This window comes from Bufo bufo, chromosome 6 (genome assembly GCF_905171765.1).
Source record: "Bufo bufo chromosome 6, aBufBuf1.1, whole genome shotgun sequence".
Lineage (NCBI taxonomy): Eukaryota > Metazoa > Chordata > Amphibia > Anura > Bufonidae > Bufo > Bufo bufo.
In genome coordinates, this window is record NC_053394.1 from 73,501,799 (window position 1) to 73,527,502 (window position 25,704).

Consider the following 25,704-nt stretch of genomic DNA (forward strand, 5'->3'; position numbering starts at 1 on the left):
TCATGTGTTAGAATGGTCCAGTCAAAGTCCAGACCTAAATCCCATTGAGAATCTGTGGCAAGACTTGAAAATTGCTGTTCACAGACGCTCTCCATCCAGTCTGACTGAGCTATTTTGAAAAGAAGAATGGGCAAAAACTGGTAGAGACATACCGCAAAAGAATTGCAACTGTAAGTGCAGTGAAAGGTGGTCGTACAAAGTATGGACTCAGGGGGGCTGAATACAAATGCACGTCACACTTTCCAGATTTTTATTTAAAAAAATTAAAACCATGTATCAGTTTCTTTTCACTTCTCGCATACTTGATACTTGTGTTGGTCTATCACATAAAATGCCAATAAAATACATTTAAGTTTGTGGGTGTAACATGGAACAATGTGGAAAAGTTCCTGGGGTATTAATATATTTTCAAGAAACTGTATTAATTGCTTTGTAATTTATACTTTTTTTTTTACTTTATTGTTTATACTATACATATTTCCCACTGAATAATCCATTAAATTAGTTTTTCAGGTTATTTCAGTCATGTGAATACCTAATAAGTACAGTTTTTTGCTTGTATGTAGTATGCAAGTACGGTATATGCAATGAAAGCTATTTAATGAAAAAAAAATTGCTTATAATTTTTTTACTTTTTTATTTTTATTTAAAAAAATATTATTATATTTTTTAGAATCCCACAAAGGAATTTCTGTTTTACCAAATTATTTTAAACTTAGAATGCCTTCTCATACTCCTGTATGCTAATACATTATGCTCTGTGTCTCTATGGCAGTGCCCTAACGGCAGGATTCATGAATTTACAGACTTGGGGTCCATTCCAGGTCCCAGGGCTGACTGCAGAGGGCTTACCCAGCCTCCGATCAGATCACTAGGACTCAATCAGAGGGTGAAATCCCCTTTGATCATGCTGTGGTCACAGACTGCAACAGTCAAAGTGTTAAAAGTTGGAATTGGAGTTACCTCCCATCCTGGTTGTAGAGCAAAATGCTGCTCTAATGAATTTTAATGTTTTGGGTAGCCTATTACTACTGTATTACCTATATACCCAGCATTAACAATTTTCTGTACAGTATCTGGGTATCATTTCTATTTTAGAACCCCCCTTGGTCGAGCTCGAGCCTGGCTGCGGTTATCAATGATGCAAAAGAAACTAGCGGACTACCTGCGTTGCCTGATCATGCGCAGAGATATTTTAAGGTCGGTACCTCCAATCGCACAGATACAATTCCTGATTTTTCTATATAAAAACAAGGAAGAATTTTGCAAGATGAGCATTAAATGTTCAGTGAAGATTGGGAAGCTCGGGTTATATTTTGAGCAAAGCTGCATTGTACCAAATCCAGTTGATAAGTCATATTTCATTAATTAGGGGAAACTTCTATATAAAAATGACAGTTGTGATTTCACATTGATTTACAATATATGCTATTCTGAACTGTGATTTAGGACTATTACTTACAGCAATTTTTTTTCCCAGTGAGTTTTATGAAAATCATGCAGTAATGATGGAAGAAGAAGGAACTGTTATAGTTGGGCTTCTGGTTGGCTTGAATGTGATTGATGCCAATCTCTGTGTGAAAGGGGAAGACCTGGACTCGCAAGTATGTTATATAAATGTATACATGTAATTCATCCATTTATTGCCACATTTTTATAGTACAATCATATTCTGTAAAATAATATTATTTCTTTAGGTGGAATTCTGAAGAAAACAATTTATAGTAAACCTGTATAGTCCAGTGTTAAGGTGGATTCCTGCTAACAGTCGTTCCCGATCATCTGGCCGTCTAAATGTGCTGCTGATCACCCGATGAACGAGTGAAGCGCTCTTTTATCGGGTGATCCTGTCCTTCATGCAGGCACCACTGATCATGGCTTCTGAGCAGCAGATCGTGTTGTCTAAACAGTGGTCAGCTGCTCAGAAGCCATGATTCTGTATGAGGACGAGGGATCAGAATAGCGATCCTCGTTCTCATACAGTGAAGGAGATTCATGTAAGTCCGCGGTCTCCTTCACTGAACGAGCAGCCGACTGTCGGGAAGGAACGCTTCCTTCCCAACAATCACCCCTCAGTTGGCCCGCTAAATCCACCTTTAGTAGTCGCTAAAGATAAATGGCAGTAGAGGGGAACTTGATTTAAAAAGTGTTATCTGATACAGTCACCCCTCTCCACATGACCTATTAGGAAATATGGATATCAAAGAAGGTCATGCCTACGTTAGCAAGAGAAGAGAGCCACCACCAGCAGCTGCTCTTGCCGTGGCAGACTGTGTTACATGGACTGCCATTAATTTCAAAGCGAATATAGCCTCTGCATTGTTTCAAGCAAGCAGTCTGTTCAGTGTGGGAGGGCAAGGCAGAGGAGTAGCGAGTGTAATTGAAAGGGGCTATCCACATTCTGAAGAAATTTCTGAAATGACATAAAATGAGGAGTATTGGCATAGTAAGCCGCCTTCCTCACCACAGAGGGTCGTGCGCTGGAAAATATACACATATGCCCATATCCCGAAGAGGTCCTTAGACGTGTATTGATGCCAAGAGTGTCTTTTCAACATTTTCTAAGTAGTAGTATATCTGTACACCATTTTTTTACTTACAGGAAAGTCATTGGCCACCATGGGCCACTACAGAAATGCGCCCTATGAGTGACAGTATATGGTTTAAAGTGGGGTATGTTGAGTTTGTTGTGTATTTCGGGAGATTTCCCATAACACTGTATGTCAGGGATCAGCAACCTTCGGCACTCCAGCTGCTGTGAAACTACCACTCCCAACATGCAAATAGGCTTGGCTGTTCTTCTAGCTCCCATAAAAGTGAATGAAGCAGACTTAACTATGTTCAGTGGAGAGGTGGCCACACCGGTGCGCTGCCATCTCTATTAAAGGCACTCGCAGAAAGAGCGCTGGTAATTTTCAGATGGCCGCATCTGTTTGGGTAGGTACTTTTAACAGGAATCAGGGTGAAAAAAAAGGAGACAATGCGGCAGCACTCTGCAAATCAGACAAAGTACAACAATGCTTACAAAAATTATGGTGCTAATACTACGCTTAAAAAGCGAGATGCTTGGTCAATGCATTTTGTACAAAACCATCTAAGCCCGTATGCCAAACGTCAAGGCGATCTCTGTTACACGGGTCCTAACACTAAATACTACCTGTTATGCGCCATAATGACCGCCATAAAATTCAGGGAGTGTTGGACCCACATGCATGTTGGATCCACTCTGCCTTTTTCCGTTTTTTGTGCCAAAATGGCCTCCATTACAAGGGATGCAGGTACCAACATGCATGCTGAGCCCACTCTATACCCTTCCTGGTGCTAAACAGCTTCCAATGAATGTAGTGAGAGCAGGCCACAGCTTTATACTGAAAATAATTAAAATCAGCCTATGGGGCAGACAGGCTAATCAGGAGTGCACGACTCGCTGGAGTGCCACATCTCCAGCATTGTAAATCTGCAAAAAAAGAGGGTTAGTCAGCACCTCCCAGTGCGCAGGTGCACGCCGCCATGGCAAAGACCTAGAGGAAAAAAAAGGAGACAATGCGGCAGCACTCTGCAAATCAGACAAAGTACAACAATGCTTACAAAAATTATGGTGCTAATACTACGCTTAAAAAGCGAGATGCTTGGTCAATGCATTTTGTACAAAACCATCTAAGCCCGTATGCCAAACGTCAAGGCGATCTCTGTTACACGGGTCCTAACACTAAATACTACCTGTTATGCGCCATAATGACCGCCATAAAATTCAGGGAGTGTTGGACCCACATGCATGTTGGATCCACTCTGCCTTTTTCCGTTTTTTGTGCCAAAATGGCCTCCATTACAAGGGATGCAGGTACCAACATGCATGCTGAGCCCACTCTATACCCTTCCTGGTGCTAAACAGCTTCCAATGAATGTAGTGAGAGCAGGCCACAGCTTTATACTGAAAATAATTAAAATCAGCCTATGGGGCAGACAGGCTAATCAGGAGTGCACGACTCGCTGGAGTGCCACATCTCCAGCATTGTAAATCTGCAAAAAAAGAGGGTTAGTCAGCACCTCCCAGTGCGCAGGTGCACGCCGCCATGGCAAAGACCTAGAGGAAAAAAAAAGGAGACAATGCGGCAGCACTCTGCAAATCAGACAAAGTACAACAATGCTTACAAAAATTATGGTGCTAATACTACGCTTAAAAAGCGAGATGCTTGGTCAATGCATTTTGTACAAAACCATCTAAGCTCGTATGCCAAACGTCAAGGCGATCTCTGTTACACGGGTCCTAACACTAAATACTACCTGTTATGCGCCATAATGACCGCCATAAAATTCAGGGAGTGTTGGACCCACATGCATGTTGGATCCACTCTGCCTTTTTCCGTTTTTTTGTGCCAAAATGGCAGAGTGGATCCAACATGCATGTGGGTCCAACACTCCCTGAATTTTATGGCGGTCATTATGGCGCATAACAGGTAGTATTTAGTGTTAGGACCCGTGCGGCAGAGTGCTGCCGCATTGTCTCCTTTTTTTTCCTCTAGGTCTTTGCCATGGCGGCGTGCACCTGCGCACTGGGAGGTGCTGACTAACCCTCTTTTTTTGCAGATTTACAATGCTGGAGATGTGGCACTCCAGCGAGTCGTGCACTCCTGATTAGCCTGTCTGCCCCATAGGCTGATTTTAATTATTTTCAGTATAAAGCTGTGGCCTGCTCTCACTACATTCATTGGAAGCTGTTTAGCACCAGGAAGGGTATAGAGTGGGCTCAGCATGCATGTTGGTACCTGCATCCCTTGTAATGGAGGCCATTTTGGCACAAAAAACGGAAAAAGGCAGAGTGGATCCAACATGCATGTGGGTCCAACACTCCCTGAATTTTATGGCGGTCATTATGGCGCATAACAGGTAGTATTTAGTGTTAGGACCCGTGTAACAGAGATCGCCTTGACGTTTGGCATACGGGCTTAGATGGTTTTGTACAAAATGCATTGACCAAGCATCTCGCTTTTTAAGCGTAGTATTAGCACCATAATTTTTGTAAGCATTGTTGTACTTTGTCTGATTTGCAGAGTGCTGCCGCATTGTCTCCTTTTTTTTCCTCTAGGTCTTTGCCATGGCGGCGTGCACCTGCGCACTGGGAGGTGCTGACTAACCCTCTTTTTTTGCAGGAATCAGGGTGGCCACAGTGTTACTCAGGAGACTTGATCTCTTTCACTGGAGCTTCTGGCTAGTCAACCCCATGACAAACAAGTGACCAGGTTGCAGTGAGACAGACCTGGATTCCTGATCTAGGATCGCAACACATCTACTAAAAAGAGTTGTTTTTTATAATACTCTTTTATAAGGTCCCTAACATCATATTTCATTTGTATATTTTGTAGGTTGGAGTGATTGATTTCTCCATATATCTCAAATCAGAAGAAGACGATCATGACAGAGAGGGAAAGTAATATTTCTATGCCTGTGTTGTAATGGAATCATAGAGTTTGTTTGTTGATCAAAGGACTTGTCTGGAGGACTGCCAGCATACATTAAGTGATTTTTATCAAGATAGGCCATCACTAGCTGATTAGCAGGGGTCCACTAATCAGTGTTCGGCAGTAGCTCCACTGCTGGAAGCAGACAACTCTGTCTACTTTGTAGTGGACTGAGCTTGTCACTGCAGCGCTGCTCCCATCGACTTCAATAGAGGTCTCTTCTTACGGTGTCGGAGCTATTGCTGAACAGATGATTTGCAGGGGTTCAGGGTTTAAAACCCACGCTGATCAGCTAGTGATGTCCCTCCTGTCCTCAGGATAGGAGATCACTTAAAGAGGTTCTGCAGTTTGTTTAAACTGATGATCTATCCTCTGGATAGATCATCAACATCTGATCAGCGTTGGTCCGACACCCGGGACCCCCGCCGATCAACTGTTTAAGAAGGCAGCGGAGCTCCAGGAGCGCCGTGCCCTTCTCACTGTTTAATGCCGTTTTGGCTCCCTTCGCTGGTGCCCGTCTTGTCGCTGCAGCCAATGACTGGCCTAAATGGTGACACAGTCCCAAGCGACATGTGCCCAGCAATGATGTGCCACTTGGAGATGCATCATTGCTTTGGCCAGTCATAGGCTGCAGCAGCACATATGACCCTGTCCATCCAGAAGTTTACAGGTTGGGGACTAGAAGTCCAGTGAAGGGAGCCGGAATTAAGCAGATGAGTATGATTTTTTTCAACATGTACAATGTGCTGCGGCCTACACTTAAAGGGGTTGGCTACTTGTGATTAGTGTGTATGTAAGATGACTGTATGGCACTTACTAATATAGTCTTTGTTGATATTCTGTGCCATTTGCTGTACGTGATAAGCCATGCCCCCTTGTTAGACAAATCTTCTCTGCTGTCCACTAATGGAGGGCCATGTGACCGGGCAGATCACTTCCATGTGATGTCATCTTTATTCAGGCACACTGCGCCTGCACTTAACTCATTTGAATAGAGGAGATATCACACGGAGGTCACATCTCTATCAGCAGCCATTTTATGGACAAGACCTTTGTGTGTATACCAGAAGACCTGGCAAACGAGGGGCGGTAATATAGAAAATGGCACATCATTTCTATAAAGGCTATTGTTAGGTCTGGGCCTTCTGCCATACCTCCCACTGTCACGGATGGTGTACAGGGAAACAAGACAATACAATATAATCTATGAGTCACTGGATCCACAACTAAGGAACAAAAGGGAGACCCCTGCATGAGACTGCTCAGCCTATGCGAACACCCCAAAGGTGGATGGGCGCATATCCACGTACCTCGACTATCTTACAGCTGAAGACCCTACAATAGTGAGGGGACAAGACCACCGGCCCCCTACACAGACACGGAGGGAGCCAGGGTCACCTGGATCCAGCAAACAGAAAATCACAAATACATAAACAGTACTTATCTTGCAGACGACTGGGAACTAGGAAAGGCATGCGCACACACTCCAGGAAGTTGTATAAGCCGCAACCTAATGCATCATGGGGAGGAACTTAAAGGGAAGCAATCAGTCCAACTGCATGACAGCTGAGATAGGCTAACGAGATGAAGAACTGAAATCAAAACAAAGAAACTCAAGGAGGAGGTTCTGGACAGCTCCTGTCAGAGCTTCTCAGCTGTCTGGTTGTGACACCCGCTGGCTCTCCTGTCATGTCTCCTGTCTGCACCAGATGTGGCAGGCGCATGCTGCCTCTGTGCTCCACACCATACTGACATCCCATAGGGGCGAGTGCCCGTCGCTTCCTGTCATTTATGCTTCCAGGGGCGTGTGCTTCCTGCCTCCCAGCACGCCCACTGGGCGGGGTTACAAGGTTAAATAGCAGCTTCCTTTTCCAGGAAGTTGCCTGAGCGTTGAGTTATCATATCAGTAATATAAATGATATAAAATCGGTGGTTTGATATGATCTTTTGTGTTTGACCATTCTCTGTCTGCCGCCTGCATCGACTACTGGACCTGTCTGACCCTGAGCATGTCTGATGCTCTGTACCACGCTACTATCTGATACCGGCTTCTGACCTCTGGCTTGTCTCGGACCACTCTTCAGCTTCTGCTTCTGACAATCATCATTATCAGCTGCTGTCTTTACTCCAGTCTTCTCTGCAAATACCACTGCTCACCACCATGTCTGCTATTGGACTGCGGTTGTTGCTTCACCTTGAGCAATTGGAGCATTACCTGTTGTCTGACTCTGTTAGTCAGCCGTCAACCATATTAGCTAATCCTGTAGGTGGTTCAGTTTCTCTCTTGCTGCGTTCTGTCCTGTATCCTGAGAGAGTGCTGAATAACACCCTAGACATGCAGAGATCAGCAACCTCCGGCACTCCAGCTGTTCAGAAACTACAACTCCCAGAATGCTTCATTTACTTCTATAGGAGTTAAAAGAGCAGCCGAGCATGCTTGCATGCTGGGAGTTGTAGTTTCACAGGAGCTGGAGTGCCGAAGGTTGCTAATCCCAGTCCTAGGGGTTAGTGGCTGCCACCCCTTGGTTGACACAGAGAATCCACACACTCTGGTTTGACCAGTGGGCTATATTAGTAAGTGCCATATAATTATCTTACAAACACATTGAGCATTAGTAACCAGAAAGTGGCCAACCCCTTTAAAATGTCTGAAAGCTGAACAACCTGTTTAACTGTATTATTTGCCCAATGTAGATATGATCTGTACTCAATGTCGGACTGGGGTTCCTTGGGCCTACCAGAGGAAATTATTCTCAAGGCCCAGCTCCTTACATCATCAATAAAGCTTAAAGGGGTTGTCCGGGTTCAGAGCTGAACCTAGACATACCTCCATTTTCACCCCGGTAGCCCCCCTGACATGAGCATCGGAGCAGTTTATGCTCCGATACTCTCCTTTTCCCTGCGCTAAATCGCGCAGGGCAAAGGCACTTTTTGGAGATCCGGTGACGTACCGGGGCTCTCCATGGGGCTGACAGGAACCCTGGTGACGTTACCGAACACACTGCCGGGCGGACGTTTCTCCCTGGCCGTGTGTTATTAAAAACAAAAGAGACCTTGCCCTGCGCGATCTAGTGCAGGGCAAGGGAGCGCATCGGAGCATTAGATGCTCTGATGCTAGCCTCAGGGGGGCTGCAGGGGTGAAAATAAGGGTATGTCTGGGTTCAGCTCAAAGAAATAGACTAAACTGGCAAGTGATTGGCTGAAAGGCAGCCAAATGGGTGTTTTCTTCTGGATCTTTGGGACCCATTATGGAATCAGATCCTGAGCCCACCGGAGGACCCTCTGGTGGGCCAGTCCGACCCTGTCTGTACTTTTCACATTCTGTCAAGTTTCTCATTTTTTTTAACATTTGTATTAATGAAATGTTAAGTAACTGATGTCTCTCGTTGTAAGGAATGTGCACATTTCTGCAATACTGGACCAGAAAAACTATGTTGAAGAACTTAACAGACAGCTGAAGTAAGTGGGCGACCAATTTATTTATTTTATGCACTTATATACCGCTACTATATTCCGCAGCGCTTTACAGACATTAGCATTCAACTGTCCCCAATGGGGCTCACAATCTAAGTTCCCTATCATTATGTATTTGGAGTGTGGGAGGAAACCGGAGAACACGGAGGAAACCCACGCAAACACGGGGAGAACATACAGACTCCATGCAGATGTTGTTCTTGGTCGGATTCGAACCCAGGACCCCAGCGCTGCAAAGCACCAGTGCTAACCACTAATTTCCATTCTTTTCCAACAATTTACACAATTCTTGGTAGCTGACCATAAAAGACAATCATTAACAGTATTCATTATGTCTATGATATAGAACAAGCAATAATTAATAGTATATTAGTTCTCAGGATTGTGTTTCTCCTTGTGGAGACTGCCACCTGGCATATAAAGTCTTACAGGCTATGCTGTCTGGAAAAAAAGATATGCAGATTATCTCTCAACCCGAAGGAAGAACTTGTCTCTAATGCCAGCTAGGTGGTTACCCAGTGAGTAAGTGTCCGATCTCTGCCTGTAAGACTCCTTATGCCAGCTGACAGTCATGAACAATTTACAGTCATTCTAACTTGGATTTTCAAAGTAAGTACAGCAGCCTTGTCAGGTCTAAAAATCCCTTTACACGGGACAACACAGCAGGCGATTGTTGGGAAAAAAGCATTACTTCCGAAAAGCGCCCGCTCTTCACTGGAGGAGACCACTGCGTGTACATGCAGCAATCTCCTTCACAGTCTGAGGAGGAGTGATCGCTAAGGCCATTGCCCATACTGACTAGTTGTTTGCCGGAAGCAGATGCTGTTTACACACCATGATCTGCTGTCGGCAAACGATAATTTTGTGACCGCATAAATGATCTTTTACCCGATGAACGAGGGTTTCGCTCATTAGCGATTATGTGCGGGATTCCCGGCCCGTGTAAAGGGCGCTTTAAGGGGTTGTCCGGGTTCAGAGCTAAACCCAGACATATCTCCATTTTCACCCCTCCGGCCCCTCTGACAGGAGCATTGGAGCATTTCATGCTCCAATGCTATCCCTTGCCCTGCGTTGGATTGCACAGGGCAAGGGCTGTTTGTTTATATTTTAGCACTGCCTAGCTTTCCCCATGGAGAGCCCAGTACGTCACCGGATGTCCAAAAAAAGCCTTTGCCCTGCGCAATTCAGCGCAGGGAAAGGGAGAGCATCTGAGCATGAAATGCTCCGATGCTCATTTCAGAGGGGCTGCTTGGGTGAAAATGGGGAACCCCTTTAAGAAATCTGTTTAATAATCTATGCAGTTAAAACCTGTGAAATCTTGTGATAGATCCTCTTTAAAGATTTCGTAAACTGATTGTTTGGGAGTCGCACACGGGAGACCAATCATACAAAAGAGACTGAAAATATCATGTATGTCTTCTCGAACATGATAGGCAAAAACATGTCACTTCACACTGGCATGATGGCTCTCTTTGTTTTAACAGGTTTCCATTGCACCTGAAGGGCAAAATAGCATTTAGAGGTCGCCTAATAATAAAAACTGAAAACCTGGTGAACACCATCTAACATAAGAGTCTTAAGACTCTATACGACTGTCCAATGGTCGGGCAAGACCAGCGCTGATCAATGATAAACCCGTATTACACCATGCAAAGTATATGGGAGAGGGATGATTGCTGTCACAGTTTTATTGATTATCAGCAGCCCATCCCTGATAAGAGATGCAAATTAGCTGACAAACAAGCATTTGGATGATTGGGGGATCGATTATAGAGGCCAAGGAATGAGCGTTCCTATGAACCTTTGATCTAAAAAATAGCTCTGTCTCATAGGGACTGTCATTCTTTCACTCTTGCTACCTTCTTTTACGTCTTCTTGGTTTAGTGCTATGTCATTTCTTTTTTATTAGTCTTAAATAAGCATATCCTAAGCACCTATATCCTAATATTATAGCAGTGTAACAACTGTTTTCTCGCTTGTTTGCAGTGGCACAGTGAGCAGTCTTCACACAAGAATTGACACAATGGAGAAGTCAAATGCAAAACTTATTGAAGAGGTAATGTAGTTAAAATAGGGACTATTTCCAACCATCCATAGTCTCAATTTCCGTTGTGTGCCCTGTCTGTTGTATGTGTTGTACACTAAAGAGCCCTTTACATGGACGAGAATTGAAAAGATTATCACTAACAAGCGTTCATAGTAACACTCGTTAGTGATGATCCGGCGGTGTAAAAAGCTTTAGGACCTGTAACCTCTCCTGACAGGTCTGTTTTAGCCGCTACTTGCATCCACCATGTAATGTAGAATAGTTGCTTCAGAATTCTTAGTACATGGGGAATGCAAGTAGCTAAGAAAGCAGAAATGTCAGGAGAGGTTATAGGTCCTACATAAAGTGGTCTGGACACTTATTTATAAGGATTCCAGGTATGCCTGAATACCCTAGCGGCCCAGTGATGACTAACCTCCAGCACTCCAGCTGTGGTGAAACTACGACTCCCAGCATGCTCCATTCATTTCTATGGAGTTCTGAAAAAATCCAAGCATGTGTAGAGTCGTGGCCAAAAGTTTTGAGAATTACATAAATATTGGAAATTGGAAAAGTTGCTGCTTAAGTTTTTATAATAGCAATTTGCATATACTCCAGAATGTTATGAAGAATGATCAGATGAATTGCATAGTCCTTCTTTGCCATGAAAATTAACTTAATCCCAAAAAAAACTTTCAACTGCATTTCATTGCTGTCATTAAAGGACCTGCTAAGATCATTTCAGTAATCATCTTGTTATCTCAGGTGAGAATGTTGACGAGCACAAGGCTGGAGATCATTATGTCAGACTGATTGGGTTAAAATGGCAGACTTGACATGTTAAAAGGATGGTGATGCTTGAAATCATTGTTCTTCCATTGTTAACCATGGTGACCTGCAAAGAAACGCGTGCAGCCATCATTGCGTTGCATAAAAATGGCTTCACAGGCAAGGATATTGTGGCTACTAAGATTGCACCTCAATCAACAATTTATAGGATCATCAAGAACTTCAAGGAAAGAGGTTCAATTCTTGTTAAGAAGGCTTCAGGGCATCCAAGAAAGTCCAGCAAGCGCCAGGATCGTCTCCTAAAGAGGATTCAGCTGCGGGATCGGAGTGCCACCAGTGCAGAGCTTGCTCAGGAATGGCAGCAGGCAGGTATGAGCGCATCTGCATGCACAGTGAGGCGAAGACTTTTGGAAGATGGCCTGGTGTCAAGAAGGGCAGCAAAGAAGCCACTTCTCTCCAAAAAAAACATCAGGGACAGATTGATCTTCTGCAGAAAGTATGGTGAATGGACTGCTGAGGACTGGGGCAAAGTCATATTCTCCGATGAAGCCTCTTTCCGATTGTTTGGGGCATCTGGAAAAAGGCTTGTCTGGAGAAGAAAAGGTGAGCGCTACCATCAGTCCTGTGTCATGCCAACAGTAAAGCATCCTGAGACCATTCATGTGTGGGGTTGCTTCTCATCCAAGGGAGTGGGCTCACTCACAATTTTGCCCAAAAACACAGTCATGAATAAAGAATGGTACCAAAACACCCTCCAACAGCAACTTCTTCCAACAATCCAACAACAGTTTGGTGAAGAACAATGCATTTTCCAGCACGATGGAGCACCGTGCCATAAGGCAAAAGTGATAACTAAGTGGCTCGGGGACCAAAACGTTGACATTTTGGGTCCATGGCCTGGAAACTCCCCAGATCTTAATCCCATTGAGAACTTGTGGTCAATCCTGAAGAGGCGGGTGGAAAAACAAAAACCCACTAATTCTGACAAACTCCAAGAAGTGATTATGAAAGAATGGGTTGCTAATGCTATCAGTCAGGAATTGGCCCAGAAGTTGATTGAGAGCATGCCCAGTCGAATTGCAGAGGTCCTGAAAAAGAAGGGCCAACACTGCAAATACTGACTCTTTGCATAAATGTCATGTAATTGTCGATAAAAGCCTTTGAAACGTATGAAGTGCGTGTAATTATATTTCACTACATCACAGAAACAACTGAAACAAAGATCTAAAAGCAGTTTAGCAGCAAACTTTGTGAAAACGAATATTTGTGTCATTCTCAAAACTTTTGGCCATAACTGTACATCTTGGGAGTCGTAGTTTTACCACATCTGGAGTGCCGGAGGTTAGCCATCACACCGGCCTAGCCAGATACAGTCTCCAAATGCAAACTACAGGGACTGCAGTGGAAGTGTGGAAAAGGTATAAGACTTCAGAGATTGGCTTGTGAATGGTCAGCTCGTTCTGTAGGATCTTAAATGTTTTCTTTTTTTTGTCTTTTAGTTAGCCATAGCTCAGAATAATATCATCAAAATTCAGGAAGAAAATCATCAGTTAAGGAATGAAAATGCTCTGATTTTCATGAGAGCGCAACAACTTGAGGTAAAGAAGTATCTCTTTGATAAGTCATTTCAGCGGGTGATTTGCACATTAATCCAATACAGAAAAGTGCTATGTTGAGTATTACTTCATGCCTAAAGACCACCATATATCTGCCACATCTGGGCCATAATGACCCATGTACGAATGTATCATCTTAGGGTACTTTCACACTTGCGGCAGAGGATTCCGGCAGGCAGTTCCGTCGCCGGAACTGCCTGCCGGATCCGGCAATCCGGGCACAAATGCTTTGCAATACCGGATCCCTCTTTCCGGTTGTCATCCAGAAAAACAGATCCTGTATTTATTTTTTTTCTCATTTTCAAAGGACTGCGCAAGCGTGGACCGCAAAACCGGATCCGTTTTGCCAGAACACTTGGGGCCAGATCCGGCATTAATGCATTTCAATTCATTCCGGCAAGCGTTCAGGATTTTTGGCCGGAGAGAAAACTGCAGCATGCTGCAGTATTTTCTCCGGCCAAAAAACGTAAGAGGGACTGAACTGATGCATCCTGAATGGAATGCTCTCCATTCAGAATGCTTTAGGATAAAACTCAGTTCAGTTTTTTTCCGGTATTGAGCTCGAGGATGGAACTCAATACCGGAAAACTTTAACGCAAGTGTGAAAGTACCCTTAAGACTCAATTCAGTTGCTTTTCATGTAGGCGGCCAAAGCTGAAATTGAAGCTGAGCACATCTACAGACAACATTCAAGACATGGAATGAGCGACATCTTTACTGAGATATGCACTCATCATGACGAATCACAGCTGGAACAGGTACGCTTACGGCATTGTAGGGTGCAATGTTAGGGTGCTGTCACACATAGCATCTGCCTCCATGTGGTCCAGCACAGCAGGGTTGTGCAGATTACTAATGAGAGCAGTGCTAGCTTCTTGCAATTTTCTTAATGGCTGTGCATTTTGTTTTTGTGGCAAACTGTGTGGCCATTAACATACTGCATAGAGTTACCACTTCTCTCATTAGTTACACCCTTATAGGGATCAGTGGGGTCTGACCACTGGGAGCCCACCAATGCCTAGAACAAAGGGGGGTTTCTCTTATCAATAAAACCCCTTTTGAAATAAGGGAAACATAGAAAACTCTTTGCTGTGAGATGTATTATGGCTTTTTAAAAAAAATAGTTTCTTTATTAAAGATTTTTGAATATAATCCCCCCTCCGCATAACCAGCATTAAAAGAAAAAGTGCGCCAGTCTTGAAAAGTCCAGAATATCCATGAGTTTTTCAAGTCCATGTCCATCTCCCGACTTTTTCAGCCCAAACCACAGCAGAATGTTGATCATATACAAATATCATCTGAGTGAGACCATACAATATAATATAAAGGAAATAAACATACTATGGCACATTCCAAAATACATGGAAGAAGATGGACCCTCTTACCACCACACGTCAAACCACAGAGCGCACAGTCTGTGAGTTATAGCTCAAACAATATATCATCAATTCTCTTGACACTAGACCGGCAGAATCAGTCAAAAGCACCCATCATTTTTCAAATTTAGGCATAGCTACTCTTATCCTGTAGACCTCCTTTTCCAAGTTTAGTTGCCAGCTTATTTTGGACACATATTCGCTCCTAGTAAGGCTGTTCTCATCCAGCCAGTGCTGCGCATTGCATCAGTTTCCAGGCCATGTAAAGCATCCGTATAGCTTGGTGATCGTTAGGTCCTTCACGTAGCCCAGTATATGAACAAATGGCAACATTAGCAGAATACACTATGTTAAAATAATTGTATACATCACATCCAGCCAACTGATCTCCAGAAGCCATGTCATATTTGCAGTGAGGACATTTAGTTGGACCTAACCCCAACATCAAACAGAAATTTAGGAGTTTCTTAAACTCTATGCATTTATGTGCCTAGAATTATTATGTCTGGTTGTAAAAAAATGCCCATTCTCTGATATCAATCAGAAATCTTCATGATATAACACTTACAGGGGTATTCACGTCTCATAAATTGATGGCATATCTTTAGAATATATCTCATCGCTTTTTGATCGGCGAGGGTCCACCCCTGGGACACCCAATTATACTGAAAATGAAAGTCTTTCTCTGCACACAGTCTGAGGGTCAAAGAGGTCAGATCCCCAACGATCATCAAATGATGACATATTCTAACAATACAGGGAGTGCAGAATTATTAGGCAAATGAGTATTTTGACCACATCATCCTCTTTATGCATGTTGTCTTACTCCAAGCTGTATAGGCTCGAAAGCCTACTACCAATTAAGCATATTAGGTGATGTGCATCTCTGTAATGAGAAGGGGTGTGGTCTAATGACATCAACACCCTATATCAGGTGTGCATAATTATTAGGCAACCTCCTTTCCTTTGGCAAAATGGGTCAAAAGAAGGACTTGACAGGCTCAGAAAAGTCAAAAATAGTGAGATATCTTGCAGAGGGATGCAGCACTCTTAAAATTGCAAAGCTTCTGAAGCGTGATCATCGAACAATCAAGCGTTTCATTCAAAATAGTCAACAGGGTCGCAAGAAGCGTGTGGAAAAACCAAGGCGCAAAATAACTGCCCATGAACTGAGAAAAGTCAAGCGTGCAGCTGCCAAGATGCCACTTGCCACCAGTTTGGCCATATTTCAGAGCTGCAACATCACTGGAGTGCCCAAAAGCACAAGGTGTGCAATACTCAGAGACATGGCCAAGGTAAGAAAGGCTGAAAGACGACCACCACTGAACAAGACACACAAGCTGAAACGTCAAGACTGGGCCAAGAAATATCTCAAGACTGATTTTTCTAAGGTTTTATGGACTGATGAAATGAGAGTGAGTCTTGATGGGCCAGATGGATGGGCCCGTGGCTGGATTGGTAAAGGGCAGAGAGCTCCAGTCCGACTCAGACGCCAGCAAGATGGAGGTGGAGTACTGGTTTGGACTGGTATCATCAAAGATGAGCTTGTGGGGCCTTTTCGGGTTGAGGATGGAGTCAAGCTCAACTCCCAGTCCTACTGCCAGTTTCTGGAAGATACCTTCTTCAAGCAGTGGTACAGGAAGAAGTCTGCATCCTTCAAGAAAAACATGATTTTCATGCAGGACAATGCTCCATCACACGCGTCCAAGTACTCCACAGCGTGGCTGGCAAGAAAGGGTATAAAAGAAGAAAATCTAATGACATGGCCTCCTTGTTCACCTGATCTGAACCCCATTGAGAACCTGTGGTCCATCATCAAATGTGAGATTTACAAGGAGGGAAAACAGTACACCTCTCTGAACAGTGTCTGGGAGGCTGTGGTTGCTGCTGCACGCAATGTTGATGGTGAACAGATCAAAACACTGATAGAATCAATGGATGGCAGGCTTTTGAGTGTCCTTGCAAAGAAAGGTGGCTATATTGGTCACTGATTTGTTTTTGTTTTGTTTTTGAATGTCAGAAATGTATATTTGTGAATGTTGAGATGTTATATTGGTTTCACTGGTAAAAATAAATAATTGAAATGGGTATATATTTGTTTTTTGTTAAGTTGCCTAATAATTATGCACAGTAATAGTCACCTGCACACACAGATATCCCCCTAAAATAGCTAAAACTAAAAACAAACTAAAAACTACTTCCAAAAATATTCAGCTTTGATATTAATGAGTTTTTTGGGTTCATTGAGAACATGGTTGTTGTTCAATAATAAAATTAATCCTCAAAAATACAACTTGCCTAATAATTCTGCACTCCCTGTATGCTTTATGTCACTAATCGCTTTAAGGGTACATTCACACGACCGTATAATTTGATCCGCATCCGATCCGTTCCGCATTTTACGGAATAGATGCGGATCCATTAATTTCTATGGGTGAATAAAATGTGCGGACAACGTTCAGTATGTGGTCCGCATCCGTGTTTCTGCATTTCTGGTCCTGAAAAATATGAAGCTTGTACTACTATTGTCCGCACAGATCGGTCTGCAGCCCCATTCAAGTCAATGGATCCGCAAATTGCAAATTTTTCTCTCTCTCTTTTTTTTTTCCTTCCGTTTTTTGCGAACCGTAAAAAAAAAAAAGACGACATACGGAACACAAAAGGAAGTTATTCGTCTGCAAAATGCGGACATGCGGTTCCGTTATTTGCGGACCGCAAAACGGAAAGCATTACACACAGTCGTGTGAATGTACCCCAAGACAGGGATGCTCAACCTTCGGCCCTCTAGCTGTTGCAAAACTACAACTTCCCAGCATGCCCTAATAGCTGTAGGCTGTCCGGGCATGTTGGAACTTGTAGTTTTGCAACAGCTGGAGGGCTGCAGGTTGGGCATCCCTGCTTTAAGAGATGAAAATGCATGTTGAAGTATACTAGACAACTCTAAAAAGTACAGTTAAAGGGGCGTCTCACTTCAGCAAGTGGCTTTTATCATGTAGACAAAGTTAATACAAGGCACTTACTAATGTATTGTGATTCTCCATATTGCTTCCTTTGCTGGCTGGATTCATTTTTCCATCACATTATACACTTCTTATATCAAGAGGTTATGACCACCGCTGCAATCCATTAGCGGCGGCCATTTTTACACACTATGGGAAAAAGTGCCGGCCTCTCTGGTAGCCAGGACCGTGGAAGCACACATAGGCTGGTACTTTTTTCTATAGTGGTCGTAATGATGAAAACAAGCAGTGTATAATGTGATGTAAAATTAAATCCAGCCAGCAAAGGAGGCAATATTGACAATCACAATACATTAGTATGTGCCTACTAAATGCCATTTGTTGAAGTGACACAACCCCTTTAAAGTAGTAAAAATAAACCTCATAAAGTGATGCTTCCTGGCAATTCATGGTAATGCAGCAGCCAATTTACACTTCAAGCACCATTTCACAGCCTGTCATGCCATAAAGCATGCTTTAGTTCTTCAGAGGTTCATGTGATCCCTGTGTTTACCACCATTACAGGAATCTGACACGGATCTTGTGCCAGCTAGGATGCAACGTGAAATTGAATTTGCAGTGAATTTCTTGGAGAAAGATATTCAGGACAAACAAGAAACGCTCATCGGCCTCAAAGAACAACTAAAAGAAGTGAAAGCAAATAATTATGAGATGTATGAGAAAAAGCAGGTATGTATTATATAGAATGTATGTGGAGGGGCTGATCCTGTTGTGCAAGCTGCCTCTGAAGTTTAGAGAGGTTTCCAGGAAATACAAATTATGTTCTGTTGACCTAAAATATATTTCCTGCCAAACCACATTTAAGTCGCAAATTTTGTCACAATTGCGGTTTTTCACCAATATTTTGAGACTTGTTCCCAGAGAGAGAGGGAATGGGCCACGGATAGGTCACCTGCTGCCTATTACATTCACTATTTTGAGTGTCAGAAAACTGGCTCACATTACTCCTAAAATCGGCTCCACCTGCCTGCAGGCACAGGACTCCAGGAGATGCATCAGAATTACAACTACCTTGTAATAATGGTTTGTTATTAAAGGGGTTCGCTGGGAATGATTTAAAATGGCCACCAGTAACCTGTCCTAGAATGTCAGCAAGACTGTTTGCCAACAGAGCTGAGGGGTGAGGGTGCGGGGCCTCACTACACGGTATGTTTTGGCACTTACATATTGGTGAATGTTCCTGTCAGGCTGCTCGGCCATGATGGCATATCGTAGGCAGGATCGCATCATCATTACGTATTGTAGAGCAGTGTAGTGAGGCAGCTCTGCAAGTGGTGGCAACTAGTCCTTCTCACATTCTAGGACAGGTTGCTGGTGGCCATTTTATATTATTCCCAGAGAACCCTTTTAAAGACTGTCGTTTTTGGAGCCTAAGCCAAGAGTGGATCCAGCCGGAAGGAAAAGTACAAATCCTTCCTTTGTGTTTTCCACTCCTTTTAAATTCAATTTTGGCTTTGGTTGAAAAACTACCACAAAAACTGTGCCTTTTTTACAAGAACATTGAGCATGAAAGTGTGAGCTGAGTGGTTTCACGCAATCTGTTTTTAGCATTTTTACCGGTTTTCTCTGCATTTTGGTGGGATTTTTTTCATATTTTATTTTTAGGCCAGATGTTACTTTACATTCTGTGGTGTATTATGTGATGCACCACAAACCACAAAGTGTTTTTTTCATGGTGCTTTTTGCTTTGCATTGTGCATTTTTAGTGCTCCTTACAAAACACAGCATGCATATTTCCCTTAGATATGAATTACCGTATTTTTCACCCTATAAGACGCACCTAGGTTTTAGAGGGGGACAATAAGAAATGATTATTTTTTATTACACCTTAGGTCAGTCCACCAATCAGACCCCCAATGTTAATAAGACCCCAATTAGACCTCAGATCAAACCCCCAATCAGACCTCAGCTTAGACCCCAATATGAATGACCCCATAATCAGACCTCAGATAAGAGCCCCATGCGCCTCTCATCAGCCCCCATATGCCTCTCTTTAGCCCCCATATGCCTCTCTTCAGCCCTGAAATAAAAAAAAAAAATCACTTACCTTTCCTGCTCCGGACGCCGCTGCTCCTCACCGCCCGCACTCGGTAATCCTCCTCTTCAGTCTGCTGTGTTCGGCACGCACAGTGTGAGGTCACAACTCACCCTCACATGTGCGCAGCCTTCACAGCAGAGCGCCGAGGACCAGAAAGAGGTGAGTATAGCATTTTCACCGCTTCCCATCAGGGCATTTTCCCCCCACTTTTGGGGGGGGGGGGGGGGGGAAGAAATGTGTCTTATGGGGCGAAAAATACGGTAATAGGCACCTAAAAATGTCACAAAAATGATAAAAAAATACATGCCATTTTTGCCACAAAAAAAACCTGTGTTAATATTAATAACCTTTCCTTTGGATGGAACAGGGCATCAATATCAGATCAGCTGTTTGCAGGAGCTGCTGTATACCAGCTGCTACATTATGTAATGGCTGTACCTGGTTACTGCAGCGCTGCCGTAAGCAGGCCCGACCACTACACACTGTACAGAGCTGTGGTGTGGTCAGATGATGAATGTGTGTTGTAATATAGCACTGGAGGATTTAGAATTTCTCAAGTAGCATGGGAAAGAACCAAGGTAGGACAGTGAAATCTCTTTGGGTAAAGACACTGCAAGTCTGCATTTTATACAGTGTGGATAGCTATATATTTTTATTGAAAATGTTTGTGATAAAATTATTGCCACTTTGTACAGAATTATGAAGAGAATGCCAAAGAACGGGATGTGAAAGAGAGACAAGACGGGAAGTCCGGTCAGATTGCAGCTGCCATGAAACCACAAGAACCAAGGTAAGTGACGTAAAAAGTGAAACCACAGTTAAGGCTGCATTCACATGACCGTGTTGCAGACAGCAAACCGCAAATCTACAAAACACAGGCATCGGCCGTGTACACTCAATGGGTCTGCGATACGCAAGATACAGCCGAAGATAGAAGATGTCCTACCTTTTGTGGCTTGGAGACACGTACCCAGAAGCCCTTCCGCGTGTTTCTGTGTGCTTCCAGGTGCATGCCTCTGCGCCGCAAAAGATAGGACCTGTTTTATCTTTGGCCGCATCTTGCAGATCGCGGAACCATTGAAGTCAAAAGGACGCACCACGAGGTAGGGTGTACATGGGAGATGCAGATCCGCGGTTTGTCTTCTGCAACACGGGCACGGCCGTCCTAAGATTGTGTGAATGGTGACATACGGTGAAATTCCAGAAACAAGACTTAGCAGAAAAGACTGAAATATCCAATTAGAAAAATCCTAAGGAGTCCTTTTTATAGAGAAGTATATTTTGACAGGGTCCCTGCAGAACAGCAGAAATCATTTTCCCAAAAAACAGGACTGATTCTACTGCACTACCCTACAGTTATCCCATATACCGCTCTCACATACTGCAGAGTGGTAATAAACCCTCACAATATTGTGCTCTGTGTTAACGTTATGTGGAGTGTTCTCCAATTTTCTCATCACCTTTCAAATTAAGTACCTAGAAAATTTGACTTTTTCTGTATATTTCTTGCATGTAGTTTTTAAAGCAGTTTACACCAAAATACTATTTACTCAAAAGGGTATTCGATTTTCTTGATCCCACGACAGCACTACGATAGAGACACCCTATAATAGGGGCAGGAAATCTGGATGTAAAAACAAGTCCTTCCTTTCTCACCCCACTGGATAAGGCTACTTTCACACTTGCGTTCGGAGAGGATCCGTCTGGTGTCTGCACAGACGAATCCTCTCCTATAATGCAGACGTTTGGATCCGTTCAGAACGGATCCGTCTGCATTATAGTTTAGAAAAAATTCAAAGTCTGAAAGTTGTTCAGACGGATCCGTCCAGACTTTACATTGAAAGTCAATGGGGGACGGATCCGTTTAAAAAATTGAGCCATATTGTGTCAACTTCAAACGGATCCGTCCCCATTGACTTACATTGTAAGTCTGGACGGATCCGTTTGCCTCCGCACGGCCAGGCGGACACCCGAACGCTGCAAGTTCGGGTGTCCGCCTGCTGAGCGGAGCGGAGGCTGAACGCTGCCAGACTGATGCATTCTGAGCGGATCCGCATCCACTCAGAATGCATTGGTAGCTGGACGGATGCGTTCGGGGCCGCTTGTGAGAGCCTTCAAACGGAGCTCACAAGCGGAGCCCCGACGCTAGTGTAAAAGTAGCCTTACCAAGTGAAAAACGCCGGTCTTAATAAAAGACACTCAAAGATTTTTTAGGAACTGAACTCTGTTAGAGTGCTGTGACCCTGATTTGAAGGAGTTATTTATGAAATTGTTGGAGAAGGGGACATGAAACCAAGTTTTAGATCTTTTCAAACAATACCTAGGTCTCAACGACTTTCTGAAATGCAGGAGCAAGCCGCAAGAGGCCTTTTAGATGTCTCCCTACCCTACATCTGGTGCCATTTAGAGAATTGCTGATATGGGACTAGGAACTGAACAGCAAAATCCACCTGGAAACCCAAAACAGAAAAATCCCATCATATGGCATGGAAGTCTATTTCATATCCATCAACCACGACTTAATCAAAGGGGTGAACATTAAGTCAGCAGCTGTATGGTGACTACAGAAGCAGTCACAATAAATTCTACGTGGGCAAGGACTCTACAAACTGGGCGATCAAGTTTTTAAATGCTCCTCAAATAGTCTAGTCAGATATCTAAAAACCTGGCTGTACATATTTCCTACAATAATAGGATTAAACGCTGCTACTTTCCATTATTTCCTCAGAAGTTCATCTGTTTATAACCTTTAAAAAAAAATCCATGTCTTCCTCACATCCACTCCCAATTGTAAAGCTTCAAGAACCCGATGGGTCACCACATCCTGGCGCAACCTGCAAACTGCCTGAAAAATTTGCCCACATGCATTCTGTGCTGCTCTTAGTTGCATCCAATGTCACAATGACCATGTGTACCAAGGCCAGGCCAACAGCATAGCAATCCATAAACTCAGGACCAAACAGATATCTGAAGGAGCCAGATTAAATGCAACTCCACAGGTAGAATTAACCCCCTAACTGTTTTGCCCCAGTCCAGCTCCAGTAGTGGGATAAGTATCTAACTGGACGGGGTGGGCTGCTTTAGATGCTGCTATCTCCTGAATGGTAGCAGCTAGGTCTTGTTTGAAATCTGATATTCCAAGCTTTCAAGGCTATACCAGAATGACAGCAATATGTCCAGCACAGGGGAAGAGATCACTGATAGAAATCGGGATGCAGTGAATACAGCTGAAAGTAAAAACAGGTTTTACCCGCGATTATTCCTGACAGTGATTTCTCCTCTGTTGCTTGGACTTTAGCTGTCATTTTGGTCTTGTATCAAAGCCAGCTTTCAAACAAGACCAGTTGCATGTTTCTAGCTGCCACCATTCAGGGGATAGCAGCATCTAAAACAGTCTTTCCCCCCTCCAGTTGTCTAATTGTCCCACTGCTGGAGCTGGACTCCGGCAAAACAGCTAGGTGGTTAAAGAGGTTTTCTGAGATTTTTTTTATTGATGACCTATCCAGAGGATAGGTCATCAGTATCTGATTGGTGGGGGTCTGACACCCAGCTGTGTGAGAAGGCAGCGGCCTTCTCTCTGCTTTTCCTATGCCAGTGATGTCATGTTCATCTGTCACTTGGCCTAAGTACAGCCCAGTCCCATTCAAGTGAAAAGGGCTGAACTGGAATACCAAGCACGGCCACTATACAATGTACGGTGCTGTGCTTGGTAAGCTGCGAGAAGGCAGCGGAGCTCACAGGAGCGCCCCTGCCTCCTCAAAACAGCCGATTGGCGGGGGTCCTGGAAATCTCAGAAAAACCCTTTTAAACTGCTGGGACTCCTGAGGAAGCTCTAGGAGTCTCTCCATGGGGGCTGCTTATTTTTATATGCAAGTTTTCTATCCCTAAGGGAGAATCTCTTGTGGTGCTGGAAACGTTGCAAAAGTGGGCCATTGTGTTGTCCTTTTCCAAGTTATTAGAAATTCAAAATCTCCTTACTTGTGTGTAACAATGAATATGGCTGCCAGTACAACTCACAAAGAGCTTTTCAGGGCTGACAAAGGGCATTTGTACCCAGTGAAGCTGCACTATATCCCCCAGTCCTGCACTGCTTTACAGCTCTGCAGTTTTAGCATTTAGGCCTCTAGTAAAAGCTAAGTGACATTACTGTAGAACTTGTATATGTAACCCCTAACGTCATATGAGGACAACTGATATTACCGTAACTGGTGACTTTATCCTATAAATGCTGTGTACACCCACAGTCTGGTATTAGGGCTGGACGAGCTGTAGTCGTTCTGTGTAAACTACACAGAAATGTATATAACGTACAGTACTAAGCAACAATCCTAGCATTCATCTGCATTATAGTAATTTGTCTTTTCTGTTCTCTCCATTTTTTATTTTTTTTTACTATTATTTGTCACATACTTTTGTTCTCAAAACAGTGATAAAGAGGTTTTAACCAAGCCGAGACACATTGACATATCCTACATGAAGCACTCGGGAGTAGAATCTGCTCCACAATATAAGCTCATTAAAGACATATCATTCTAGCACTGCATACATATAGTGACATCAGTAGGGAAGGAGTAAAAACATACATTTTGCTGATCTATTTAGTAGAATTTGTTTTACCTGCAGTATATATACATTTGTAATACACTAAAATACACAGATGTTACTTACAGCACTTTGTACACACCGAGAAATGATGTATTAATGGTTAATTAACTCCCATAATAGTAAAGAGTATTTTCTTACTGTTTGAGCTTGTCTTCATTTTTTTTTGGGCCAAGATTAGCTTTTAAGTTATTGCAGAGTACAGGAAAAACAATGAGTCCTGCAGATCTAAAGCCAACAGAAGATTTCCACCAAGTTGTGATACTTTGAGCACTTGTAAGTATATAACTGTGTATTCACTGTATGCGGAGTTCCCATGGAACTTAAATTTGCAGAGGAAAATCCACAACTTAGGCTTCATGCACATGGTAATTTGCACCAGCACCATCCGTGCGGCTGCCGCAGACGGATCCAGACCCATTCAACTTGAATCCACACCGCAAAAAAATAGAACTTTTTTTGCAGTGTGGAGGTACGGATAGAATCCCCACGATGCACTCGGAGGTGGTTCCGCATCTTCCGGATTGCAGACCCATTGAAGTGAATTGGTCCGCATCCGTGATGCGGTGTGCACAAAGCCGTGGACCGTATATTGTTGCCCTGCAATACGGGCATGGACGCGTGCATGAGGCCTTAAACCTCTTTGACACAAGCGATCTGTATTGTTTCAAGATGTATTCAGGAAAAAACTGATGGTTTGGCAAGCAACTTGAATCAGCTTTTTCTGCAACTGAGTTCAGCGTTTGCGTTTTTCCGTCGGATTGTATCTGGATTGAAAGAGATTTTCATGCGAGTGAAGAAATACAGAAAAAAAAAAAAATAGACATCTACGTCTCCTAGCATCCATCAGTGAAAAACACATTGCATCCGGATGCCTCCTATTCCCGCAAGCCGCATTGACTCCTATGGAGCCAGAGCTGTGTGAAAAACTCAATATAAAACATGTTACAATTTTTTCTGAATGCAGAGATGATCAGTGATGAACACTACTCGTGTACACAGACCCACTGACATGAATGGGTCAGGATTCAGTCCGGAAGGCATGTTCAGAACACTCCTTGCATCCAGATGGGGTGAAATCCACAGTGGAAATCCATAAGCATAAAGGGCCCTGCACCAGGACCAAGAATTGAACAGATTATCTCCGTTTGTAGTAACGCTGGTTAGCAATGATCTAGCAGTGCAAATGCACCGAAACGCTATTTCATCGATCTGCTGCCAGGAAACTAGACAGGTTTTTTTCCCACAGCACTTACACTTATGTAGTTTACTGCTGCTAATTTCTGATCTGATTCCAAAGCAGA

General features: G+C 43.4%; 1 protein-coding gene across 1 annotated transcript in view; it reads left to right on the forward strand.

Annotated features, from left to right (window-relative positions):
- RUFY2 (RUN and FYVE domain containing 2) overlaps nt 1–24,503 on the forward strand; it is a 44,721-nt gene extending 20,218 nt beyond the window's left edge. Inside the window, exons 5-14 of the mRNA XM_040436369.1 lie at nt 1,099–1,200; nt 1,481–1,604; nt 5,364–5,428; nt 8,853–8,918; nt 10,920–10,989; nt 13,248–13,346; nt 14,009–14,122; nt 18,265–18,429; nt 20,494–20,588; nt 24,226–24,503. Of these exons, the coding sequence (XP_040292303.1) occupies nt 1,099–1,200; nt 1,481–1,604; nt 5,364–5,428; nt 8,853–8,918; nt 10,920–10,989; nt 13,248–13,346; nt 14,009–14,122; nt 18,265–18,429; nt 20,494–20,588; nt 24,226–24,334 (1,009 nt within the window). The 3' untranslated portion in view covers nt 24,335–24,503. The remainder of the gene's footprint in view (nt 1–1,098; nt 1,201–1,480; nt 1,605–5,363; nt 5,429–8,852; nt 8,919–10,919; nt 10,990–13,247; nt 13,347–14,008; nt 14,123–18,264; nt 18,430–20,493; nt 20,589–24,225) is intronic.
- The last annotated feature ends 1,201 nt before the right edge of the window (nt 24,504–25,704 follow it).